The sequence below is a fragment of the Rousettus aegyptiacus genome, unplaced genomic scaffold, assembly GCF_014176215.1.
Source record: "Rousettus aegyptiacus isolate mRouAeg1 unplaced genomic scaffold, mRouAeg1.p scaffold_m13_p_4, whole genome shotgun sequence".
Classification (NCBI taxonomy): domain Eukaryota; kingdom Metazoa; phylum Chordata; class Mammalia; order Chiroptera; family Pteropodidae; genus Rousettus; species Rousettus aegyptiacus.
Genome location: NW_023416307.1, coordinates 121,993,504 through 122,006,107, shown reverse-complemented (window position 1 = coordinate 122,006,107; position 12,604 = coordinate 121,993,504). Strand labels below are relative to the sequence as shown.

Below are 12,604 nucleotides of genomic sequence, written 5' to 3'. Positions count from 1 at the left end.
TTTTGACTTCACATGATTTTCTAAGCTGGTGTCACTTCAGTTGTGGAGATCTCATGAAGGCACTGAATGTAAGACCAAGAGCTCTCAGGTCAAGTCCTCCACTTGTAATTCTTAGTGGTGACGTACAGAGGCCACATCACTGAGTCTCAAACCTTCCTCTTGTGGAGAGTCCCACCACCTAATCATAAAGGGCTTTGCAGTATGAGCAAGAACAAAGGTGTCTGCCTCATCTCAGCTCTCAGTATCTGAATATTTGCTGTAATGATTGGCAAAAAATGGTCCCCCATATTGGTTATTCAAATAAAAAATAGTACGTAAGAGTCTGCAGTGAAATCATTCAAGTTGTGTCTGGCCCAGAAAGAAGACACAGCATGTGCTTCTGTTTTAGCTGACTGCCTGATGTCTGCGTTTAGATGTGTATTGTAATAGCACATCATTTCCTTGACTATACTAAGTAAAAATGTCTCCTATTGAAGTGGAAAAAAGTAGATGAGTTTTAGAGGCCTAGGAAATTTCCCTATATTAGAGAAAAAAATGATAGTGCATTGAGAAAGGTGATCATATAAAAGCTATAATCTTGGCCAAGCAGGTTTCTGGTTTTTTTTTTGCATTGGGTTGACAAAATATAACTTGTGAAACATATTGGTTTCACAAAACTTCAGTGTTCTTGAGTATGGCACGCTGTTTTTATAAGGCTAGTGAAATTCCTGTATGGCCAGTACGATGCCACCAAATACAAGCTGGTACAGTAGACAGCTTTGAACACCTCGGGAGAGCTGGAAAGTGATGGAGGAAAGAGGATTTGGTGAAGGATTTCGGTTTTATTTTTATTTTTTTTTTTTTAGTGTTAGAAAAGTGTCTGATTCTGCAAATTTCAGAGAATAACCAGATAATCCCATTATCCTAATATTCTCTGTGTGAAGAAAATCAAATTTTAATTTATGATGACCTAAAATCCTAGTGCCAGGCCTAAAGGCAACAGGAGGAACAGTCATCAAAAGGATTTCGGTTTTAAAGCAAATCCGGGAGGGTTGAGAGATTTTAGAACCATGTAAGCCTGATGCTTTGAAGGGTGTGGGTGAAGCAATTTCTGTTCTCAGCGAGGCTGTGGCATCTCCCCCAGTGAACTGTAAAATCTCCTAAGGGGGTTTTTATTGAAGAGTAAATTTCCAATCTTGATAAACCTGAGGTTTTTTTTGTTTGTTTGTTTCTTTTTGAAAACAAATGCCATCTGGTACATGTATTTCAAAAAGTAAGAAGTGCTAGGACTCAGTGCTTTCGAAGATAAGCTAATATTGCTTTTAGTTGGAAACTGGTGAGTGTGATATAAACCAAAACCTTTGCTGGTGTATTACTCCAGAACCTCCAGGGCCCATGTGTAACACTGAGGAATGCATGGCCTGTTTTGTGCTGTTCAAATCTTATGTATAAAAAGAAAAATCCTTCGTATGAGTCTTGGCTAAAGAGGATGCTTTGGACATCCTTCTGGAGCTTTTGGTTACAAATATCCATGTGATCTTTTGTCTTCTCTACATCTTTACTGTAGCCTTTACACCAAAGAGTCACTACCACCTTCAAAGCATATTAGCTGACAGGATGACCGTACTTTGATAAAGGACTCACAGAAGAGTGTTTACCATAAAGGCATTTGATGCACTGATTAGGTTTGCAAAGATGTGCCATCACAAATGAAGAATGAAATAGAGAAGAAATGCCTCCTGAAATTTTTTGCCAACATTCAAGATTTTGAGAAAGTGATGATTCAAAGTGAAATCTTCCATTTTGCTAAGGAGCCTTTTTACTGTCCAACAAAGTGGACAGTAAAAATGTTGAAGAACTATTAGCATCACAAATGAAGAGTAAAGAATATACTAAGAAGCTCTTTCAAATTGATGGTCATTATTGGTCTGATGCAGGGGAGGAAGGGGAGCTCCATTATTTGGATGACAAATCTTGAAAACGTAGGGCATGCAGACATAATGATTTTGTTGCGAGAGGAGGATCGTGACGTGAACAGAAGCACCGCTTTAAAACACAACTACAAGCAGAATCTTAGGCTGTCAGGAACACTAAGATCAAGCATCAAGGGAATGCAAACAAGAGGCCATGTTGGTTTTTTCATCTCAGCTTCCAAAGATGGTTCTTAACCATCTACTTCTGGAATATTCAGTGCCAAGGAGAAGACTGTCCACCAGTGTCTTGAATTTGGACAGTGGAAGAATCCCAGACACCGGTTTCCTCATGCCTACACTGGCTGCCACTTGCTCGTCTGCCCCCAACTTCCCATGCCCTCTGTCCATTTCCCCACTGCCTCCAAATGCCACCCCTCAGGCAACTCTTCATTGGGATAGAACCAATTTAAAAGAGGCTTTGTTTATTGTGTTTTACCAAATATTAATCGAACTCATTATTTATCTTCATACATTATTTCACTGCCTATTTTTATTTTATAACAAGTACACTGAGGTAAGATGTGATTTTTACCTAATATTGTATAACATTGTTGTGTATTCTAAACAAATATGCCCACCAATGACTTCACTGACAAATAATTAGGTAATTGATGTTTTAAATGCTACAGAAATCCTCGTTAAATATTAAATGGATCTTTATGTGTTTGAGAAATTGGATGAAGCTCTTAGACAAGCTGAGACATATTATTTTTTTTTTTATTTAAAATAATGGACCGTAAAGCCCTACAATCCCCAAATCTGCTCTCCACCACTCTTTCAGGAACAGACTGGATATGGGGAACAAGAGAGCGCTGTGTACAAAAGCACTTTGGAAACTGTAGAGTACCACATAAATGTAAGCTATTATCATTCTCTGGTAAAATCTGAGAACAGAATTTCTCTGCTGCTGAGAGAGTTCTCTTGGGGCTCATCTAGTCCAGCTTCCTCACTGAATGGATGAGGACACAGACTGAGGCCCAGAGGCAAGGAGCTCAGGGTCAGTCAGAGACAGTGACTGATTCAAGGCCAGAATCTGAAGCCTCAGCGTAGGGCTCTTTTTCTCCCTTATATAATTTTATGTTTCAAAACACTAAGTTTTCCAGTGTTGGGAACACCATGTCATTTAAAACTTTTAAATTAATGGACAATTACAATAAAAGGACTCTTTACCTCGCCCTGAACTTGGTTTATCATAGGAGACTCAATAAGTATTTGCTGGTGAAATCAGAAATCTGAGGCTGAATTGTTAAAGTTCATCTTGGTCACTCCTCTCTCGTGAAGAAACCCAGCGGCTTAGAATCACCTCCTGTAACCAATCAAAACAAAAAGGTGACTGAATTTTAAGAACAGAAATAACAACATGCTAGGCATGTGATATTGTAGCTACACTGCACAAAAAGCTGTCTACATAATGAGGATACCTGTTCCCATTCATTTTAACCAAACATTTGGAGAAAATGTGCATGCAGCAATACAAACCTTACATGCAAATAGTGTCTATCATATTTATGCAAAGAATTTAAAAGCTAAACTTGCCTCTACTAGGACTTTTCAGGATTAGGAGCACCAGGGCAAAAGCTTGTATTTAATATCAGAACCAAATCTATGATGGCACTGATACATCTAGGTCAGCTCTGAGGGAGGAGGAGTGGATCTAGATTGGCATGTCATGAAACGTTAACCTAGTGGGGATGAGCATGACATAAAGGGAGAAGAGGTGCTGGGGCCCTGGAGCAGGTCTGCAGTGTGCTGGGGCGGTGCAAACAGGAAGGAAGGGTGCAATGTTAGAGATGGAAGAAAAACAATGAGATGCTGATGTGGAGGAGGAGTCAGACAGGGCAAGGGATGGGATGGAGTATTAATAAACGCTGGGTGACTGGACAATGAACTTGGTAGCCCTGGCAGAGAAAAACCCACCAGGAAGACAGAAAGAGACTCAGTGTAACACAGAACCCCAGAAGCAAGGCGAGAGGTTTCAGGAGAGAGCAAGTCAACAGCACCACTTCTAGTCTCTGGGAATGAGACTGAGGCGAGGTCCTGGCCTGGCTGGGAGGTCTCAGGTTGTCTGGCAGAACAGTTTCAGCTGATTTAAAGGACAGAAACCAGATCATATGGCAGGTAAAGAAGCAGCAGGAATTAAGGGGGAGTAAGAATGGGGTTAGCGGGAAAAGACTTGAGAGGGTTTTCTGTTACCAAGGCAAGATGGGTTTCATTTCTTAGGAGCACCTGTTCGAAAGGACACAATACAATGGATGGAATCTTTAGGATGACATAAATCATCTCTTAGTTTACCCACCTGAACTTTAATTCTTTTCATACATTCTGGTGACTCCATTTCTTTGTCAGTCATGGTAGAGGGTTTAATCAAATAGCACAGCATAAGTTCCTATTGATAAATGAAAATCAGTCTCTATCTCCCACAAAACAATAGTACAAATTCGAGTGCGTCAGCAGGACATGCAGGTCGTTTCCATTCCCTCTCACCCGTGTGCTCCTGGAAACATCACAAAGCACTTCAGTTTCCTCTTGGGAACATCGTAACTGGGTTCACATTCTAGACTAAGGACTTGCCATTAAGTCATCATTGACATGGCAAAAAAATGCAAATAAAGTAGATATGCTGTGATAAATATAGCATTTGAAAAATTAAATATATGCTATGAATCCCAAAAAGTGGGCACAATAATACTAGGAACTGCATAGACTCCCTATTTCTATAAGACAAAGCTACATTTTATAGGCTGGAGCTTAAGCAAGTTAACCTACACTTAAGACAGCTGTCACCTGGCCCCTTTGTCCCTTCTCGCCTCAGCTTCCACACCTCCAGCAGCAGTGAGACAGAGTTGGAGGGGGCCTACATTTATTTTCAGTTAGCAAATTACTGACAACAGAGAATGCACAGTTTTCATCAGTAATGGCCTTGGTGTAAGATGAAATTTCCCTTCTATCTCAAGAGCAGCAGGATACAGTAGAACACAGCCAGCAACTCAAGTAGCTCTAGGTTTAAAGCCCAGTATTGTATATGAACTTCAAGACCATAGGTTTCTCACTAAACATCTCTGACCCTTCAATTCCTCACTCTTAGCATGAGAATAGTAAACAGGTGGTAAAAAACAAAACAAACAAACAAAAAAACAACATGTAAAGTGTTCAGCAGTTAATTCCATTCCTAAGAGATCTGTAAACTTTAAAAAGAAATGTGTCAATGTTTGGACTCTTGTGAATGTGTGAGTGCATTTGAGCATGTGCTGGCTGCGCGTACCAATGGCGCCCCTGGGAAGAAAGGCAATGCCCACTGATGGGAAACGTCAAAGCTCAATTCCTGGAGCTTAGAGCCAGGAATGGTAGGAGGGGACATGAGGGAAGACAGGTTCCAGTCCAATCTTCCAGGACTTCACTGGCAGGAACATTTTGAAGTTTCTACAAATGACTTTCTGTTTCTATTAAATATGGAAAAAAAAAAAAAATTCCAACCACTTAAGTGACACATGAAGAGCTGATGTTGTTACCTTGGAAACATTCACTGAAACTCTGCTCAAGGCAGCCAGCGACTTCCAATTGAAAGGTCTTCTAAGAGAGCCCTCAAAATGGTCATCGACTAACTCAATAATGACAGAGTAACTGAAAAACACAAAGGGTGTTTTAGAAATAAAAAGCATGAAATCAGTCTGTTTTAAAAAAATATTGTTTCTCCTACCAAGAATGAAGATACATAAAAAATAAAAAGTAAATCATCTTATCCTAAATTCCCCTAGACTGCTACTGAGAAAATATTAATGAAAAACTCACATTTTATGTTACAAACATTTAGGCTGATTTCCACATGTACGGGAAAAGAACAGAAATATTTCTCCCAACATAAACACTGTACTGTTTAGATACTAATATTTAGTGATATTAAAAGGAACAATTACCACAAAGATTAATTCAATGTCATAACCTATTTATTATTTTATATATAGTATAACAATGTTAGTGTATACGGCACATAAGAGTATCAATCTCTATTAGGCCAACAGAACATGACTGTTTCTGTGGCAATGAAAAATTAAAGTGGAAGCCAGAAATTTCATCATGGTCCCTTAAGCCATTAACTTATTTACAAATCACTCCAAACCTTGCGTGGTAAAATGGAGGGCCTTTTCGATATAGCACTGCAAAGAAAAAGAAAACGTATAATCACCTCAAATCAAAATCTTATTTTTATTACTTAAGCTTTTTCTTCTCCAGAAGGACATAAACACCCAATTATCTCTATATGGGTAATGTGCAGTATGCCCTGTAGTCTATTTTAAAAACTCAAACTGTTTTTTGCCTCTGAAACAAAATGCAATTAGTAAAGCAAACCTGTTGCCAAGACCCTAACATCCTCATCCTTCTTTCATTCCACAAATGAATTCCAAAGTCCAGCACAAGCAATTCTTGTCTTGCTTCTTATGATGGTCTTGCTTCATCTTATACTCTCTGGAGTGAGAGTGTGAAAGTGTAATAAGAGTATACAGTTTGTATAATGTAGAGCACCATTTTGTTGTTTGTATCAAATTAGTGTAATTTAAAGTGTCTAAGTTAATCTAGCTAGGTACTGACTTAGGTGTTGCCACCAGAAGTGAATAAGACTCATGCTTATTTTTAAGACATTCAAAGTCAAGTGGGGGTGGGGGGTGGGGGGGGGATCACATAACCATACACACTACTCAGAGATCAGTCTGTCCTACTACAGTAGTTTCCCCTTATCCATGGGGGATATTTTCCTAGACCTCCAGTAGATGCCTGAAACCACAGATAGTACCAAATCCCATATATGTCTATGTATGTTTTCTATCTATCTATATCTATATATATAGGTATGTTATGTTTTTTCTTATACACACACACACACACCTATATTAAGATCAACAACAATAACTAATAATAAAACTGTACTGTAATAAAAGTTATGAGTGGCTTTGGGGTTATTGTTAAGTAAAATAAGGGTTACTTGAACACAAGCACTGTAATACTGTGACAGTCAATCTGATAACCAAGACTGCTACTGAGTGACTAGAGGGTGGGGGTTGTATGCAGCATGGGAAAAAGGGATGATTCACATGCTGGGTGGGACAGAGAGGGACTGTGAGAAATTTCATCATTCTACTCAGAGCAACACACAATTTAAAACTTATGAATTATTTCTGGAATTTTCCATATTTTCAGATTGCCATTGACCGTGGGTAACTGAAACCGAGGAAAGAGAAATCTCAAATCATAGGGGACGTCTGTAACGCAATCTGTGGAGGTCAAGAGTTGCCACCTGGAAAAGGAGCCTGGGGCCAGAGACTCTGCCATGCGGACCCTAGAACTGTACAGGGAACCCTCTGGAAGCACACAGTCTGTGGCAGGGGGGCAAACACTATACTCCTAGGAGTATTAAGATTAAATAAGACAAGAGAAGAAAAGCACTAAAGCAAAGAGCCTGGTCACCAAAAGAGCCAGCAGCCATGGTAGCTTTTGGGTGGGGGATGTAAGGAAAGGTTCTCCCTGGTTTCTAGTCTGGGTTTCACCAGTGGGAGATCAAGCTGAACTAGCTCAGCAGCTGCACTTGATTTGAGATCCATATCACTTGTTCCAAATACTGCTCCTGGAATGAAAATTGATTGACAAGATTTATTCAAGGAAGAGTTTCCCTGATAAGATGTGGATTTCATAACAGCCCTTTGTCATGAGTCATTAGCTCTGTAAGCAGAAATAACTGTTAAGAGAATGTCCTGGGTTTAACCCGTGTTGGCAGTTCTAAGGTATGCGTGATTAGGTCACCAGCCTTCAAAACTAAAATAGTATTGTTAAAAATCAGTGGCACTGTGCAGCTATACCTGGAGAAGAGGTAAAGTTTAGAAAGCTGATCCTCTCATCCTGGGCTAGCACTGATCGTGAACTCTTGCTAAAGCAGGAACTGTGAAGACATCCTTCATTTGCTCCTGGGCTAGAGACTTGGTCTCACATTAATTATACAAGAGGCTTGAAGTACATGATATGCCCCAGCTGTAACAAAGGCCTCCAGAGAGTTGGGAAATAGCAGTTGATTTAGTTTCCTTTTCTTTTTAAAAAAAGTCTATCCTTCCATCCTAATAAGGCAGTTTATTTTTAAATTAGGAAAATTCTATTAAATCATCCACAAATATGGCTTGAGTATTGAAAATATATGATATAAGGTACTCAAAAAAGGCTCTGCTGCCCTGTAATGCACTTTTTTAAAAAATAAAGAATGTTATTTTATAAAGTTGTTATCCATGTCATATGATGAGCAAACAGAAGCTCAAAGAGATGAAGAACCTTGCCTGAGGTCGTAAGTGGGGCCGGCTGTGAAACCAAAGAGCACTCTTTCCATCACCCCATGCCACATCTTAATGTATCGCTGTGGCCTTATCCACTGGAAAATTCTAATTAAATTTCACTCACACAATGAGAAAGTTGGAGAAGACTTGCCAAGCATTTACGCTGAGTGGCTATTCTTACAGGAGCATGAAAAGGAGAAGGGAGCAGAAAGCCAAAGCCAATGAAGAAAAATGAAACAGGCACATCACTCACTTATTTAAATAATGTGACCTGTGGCTAACAAAATTATCTGGAAGCCTAGCAAACCAATCTCAAGCTAATCCTGATCTTTCATGTGGTAACTCTGTGTTAGGATACCTGTACAGAAAATCGAGGCATGAAAGAAACAAAAGAAGCCATTTATCTTAAGAGGGATGGGTGACCCTTAACCTTTATTTTGGATTGCTGACCCCCTTTGAGAATTTAATGAAACCTATGGACTCTTGATCCAGAAAAATGCACCAATCTATAAACGCAATATTTTGAATAAAATTTCAGGGGTGCAGGTGCCCCCTAAGACCATTCTATGAGTCTAGATTAAGCACACTCAATTTTGCAGCATTTAAAAAGTCTCAAAAAACACACAGAACAAGTATGTGACAGCTCAAAAGACTTTAAGGGCTATGACTTCTTAGACAGCCTCTCATGTATCTTAAAATTTTAGTTTGAACCTAAAGATTCTGAAAAGCATCCAGGAAGCAGCACCATCACTTGGCAGATGAGGAACATGAGCTTTGAGAACTTATTGAAGAAGTGACACTGGTGCTGATTATGTTCACTCACCCAGGCCCATGGCTTTAAGTGCCAGGTATATAATGACAAGTCCAAATTTCTAGCTCAAAGCTCTCCATGCTTCAGAACTGCCTGTCTTCACAGTATCGCCACTGGACTTAATATGCCCAAAACATTAAGCCAAATATCTAGGCATTATCCCTGATTCCTCTCTTACCCACAGATCTTACATTCATTTTGTCTTTGGGGCTGGTCAAGCTCAGTTTTCCTAACTAGTCTCTCTGCTTCCATTTTTGCCCTTCTGCAGTATATTAGTAAGAGAGCAGACAGAGGGTCCTGTTAAATTAAGTCATTAAATTTAAATCAACCCCTTGCTCAAAATCTCCCAAGATGTCCACTCAGCAGAAAAACATCCAAAGTCTCTGCCAGGTCCTACACCACCTGGGTCTGGCCCAATGCTCAGGCATCAATCACCTCATGTCACTCTCTCTGTGGATCTCTAAGTTGTAGATACACTATCTTTTTGCGACCTGATGAGCTTGTTTCTATCTCAGGGCCTTTGTGCCTAAGGTGCTCTTCCCCCGATTCTCAAGTGACCTGATCTCTCACTGTGGTCACTTCCTTTCAGAGTGCTTTCTTGACTGCGTTTACTAACTTCTTTTACTCTTTATCCTTTTATTCTGCTCTATTTTTCTTATGGTACTTATCAATTCCTAAAATTACATTACATATGTGTTTGCTTGTTTGTCTCCTCCACCAGAATGTAAACGGCTCCATCAAGGCAAAGGAGCCATTCTCCCAAAACTGCAGACTCCCTATTAGAAAAATGAGTGTAGTAAGTATCCATCACATAGAACTGCTGTAAGGATTAAATGAGATAATGGTTGTAAAATACTCAGCATGTAGTAAATGCTCAATACATGATCGCTATGATTATGATTACAATTAGATGATTATTCTCATTTGCCATCTGAGGCAACTGAGGCCCAGAACAAAGGAACTGCTGCATGGCTTATGACAGGTGGGGTTGGCTGCTGCAGAACTCTTTCCGAGGATCACAGAGTAGATGAAAGGAAAAGCCTGACTTAGGGCTGCAAGCTTTCACTCCAGGCTTTTCTCCTAGATTGCTTTTTCATTCTTTCTGAACATACCCTCTATTCCAGTCCAAACATCCAATATTCTTATCTAAGCCAAAAGGAAGACATTTCTTAGAAAAGATCAGCAACAGCACATATAACCACTTTGCTTTTCCACCCTGGGATCTGATGCAAACTCTGGTTCTGACACCTACCAAGCCAAGAATTACTTACGTAGATCTGTTCCATACTTAAGTCCTGCTTTGGGCACCCAGCCCTTGCTTCGGAAGTAATGGTATGCCATGTATGTAGTCCTGAATGTGGGCTGAACTATGGTGAAAACTTTCCAGAGTTTCACAATTGTTAAAGGTTCCTAAAGTTATTGAAAAAAAAAAAAAAGGCATTATAATGTGTATACTCATTCATGATTCAGCCAGTAATCAATGTCTATAAGTGTGAAGCTGAAGCAATGAATAAAACAAACATGGTATACCCACAAGAGGGATTTAACTAGAAGATCCAGACCTGTGCTGTCCAACGTGGCGGCCACCAGCCACATGCCTGAACTGAAATGTGTTCCAATTGTAAAATACATGTGGAATTTCAAAGGCTTAATAGGAAAAAAAAAAATGGAAGCTACCTCAATAGTTTTCGATATGTTGAGTTAAATAAATTATGCAACATATTATAAATTAATTTCACTTGAGTTTTTAAAAAACTTTATAATGTGACTATCAGAAAATTTTAAATTATAAACATGGCTCCCATCTGAGGCTTTCATTACAGAGTGGACAGCACTGCTCTACAAACTCAGGAGAGGCTGTCCTGAGGCGGTAACATTGGAGATGGGAAGGAAGTGGCCAAGAGACAGGGGCTGGTGGAGAGTCCTGGAGGAGGTGGTGGTGGTGTCTGGGGAAGAACCTGGCAGGCAGAAGAAGGAGTGCGTGCTGGGGTGCTCTAGAGTAACAAGTCCACAAGCGAAGCATGTGCCAAACATCTCACAGACCCTGAAGATAGCTACTACATGTCAGTCCATGTTCCAAAAAGGCACAAGTAATTTTATAAAAGCTTAAAAAAAAATGTTCCATTTAGTCTCTGAAACTACAGAACTGGTGGCACAAATTAATAATCCAATTGTTTATAAGAAAATTTTGCTTTCTAATGTAGAACTTGAAGAGCCTGAGAATGGTTTTTGTATTGATACATCAGAGAACATTCTGATGTATCAATACAAAAAATACAACAACAAAAACTAGTGAAGTTTGTAGAGTTTTTCATTTTATTTAAGTACTTAGTAAAATGATCAATTCTTCAGTTGGTTTAGGGCTCAGTCACCTGATAAGATTTGCTCAGTTGGCTCAAATAAAGATTTTAATACCATAAATAAGAGGTGGAGTTGTGGTTGTTTTTTTTTGTTTGTTTGTTTTTTTGGCGAGAGTGGGGCGGGGTGGTGGTGGCAGTTATTCCTAAGGTGAAAACTCCATATATGTGTAGCCTTCAAATCTCACTGTGAGGAAACACTCAACCCCTCCCCTAAGAAGCAACAGTCTTGTAGAGAAGGCTGAACTTCCAATATGGATAGCCCACCATGTTTCAGATGTGGAGGATTCTATGTAGCATCTAGGACGCTCTGACAAATTTCAGCTAAGGCCCAGGAGAGGAGGGAAGGTGGGCTAAAAATGGCCACTATCTGGGAAAATGAGTCACCCATTAGTCAGACACCTGTTTCCAAACCACTGGAATACTTGCGAAAAAGATTTATATAATTAAAATTTGATGAATGATAAAACTGTGTACTTTCAAGAACAGAATAAAATATGCTTTCTCTGGTCAAGTTACTGTGCTACTTACATTTCTCTTTTTAATTTTAATTTCATTTGAATTATTTTGAATAGGTGTTATTACATTCACATGGTTCAAAATTCAAAAAGTACAAAACGTATACAGTGTCATCTCCCTCCCAACATTGTTCCCAGCCCTCCAGTTCCTCTACTAGAAGGCAAGCAATGGTATCAACTTCTTATGGAACCACCATTCTTCTAAGGGCAGCTGGCTGCTACATAAAATCATGGGCTTTGGAGCTATCCTAAGTATAGGTTCAAATACTAATTCTAACCAGACTAGCTGTGTGACCTTGGGTGAGTTATTTATTTTCTCTGAGACTCGGTTACCTTATCTATAAAATTCTTACCAGATGGAGGTAAGGATTATAAGTATTGAATGTAAAGCACCTAACACATACCCTTTACTGAAGAAGTGCTAAATACTGGTGGCTTTTATTTTTGTTAATTGTTAGTGCCCTTCTGACATAGACTTCCTGATCATTATGTAAGATATTGCTCTTTTCCTACCTTCTGGGAATGAAATTCCAATTAAAATAGTCAAAAGTGGCTTTTGCCTGAACAGTCCCAATTCAGGACCCAAAGCTGAAACTTAGAGAAAAATTCAATTCCTTATTTTACTTAGTAAAAGTAGATAAATTTGTATTGAAGC

General features: G+C 39.3%; 1 protein-coding gene and 1 non-coding gene across 4 annotated transcripts in view; both read right to left on the bottom strand.

Moving 5' to 3' along the window:
• Positions 1–853: 853 nt before the first annotated feature.
• Positions 854–997, bottom strand: LOC118602363. The gene has a single exon (XR_004950701.1). It is a non-coding gene; the product is annotated as a small nucleolar RNA SNORA79 (small nucleolar RNA).
• A 228-nt stretch (positions 998–1,225) lies between these two features.
• Positions 1,226–12,604, bottom strand: part of TSEN2 (tRNA splicing endonuclease subunit 2) — a 36,605-nt gene continuing 25,226 nt past the window's right edge. For 2 of the 3 annotated variants that reach the window (XM_016162719.2, XM_036219326.1), the window contains exons 8-12: positions 10,346–10,484; positions 6,070–6,106; positions 5,462–5,573; positions 4,249–4,338; positions 1,226–3,258 (exon numbers count right to left, since the gene is read on the bottom strand). In XM_016162719.2, the coding sequence (XP_016018205.2) occupies positions 3,199–3,258; positions 4,249–4,338; positions 5,462–5,573; positions 6,070–6,106; positions 10,346–10,484 (438 nt within the window). In that variant the 3' untranslated portion in view covers positions 1,226–3,198. The other variant, XM_036219327.1, reaches the window with a different exon arrangement.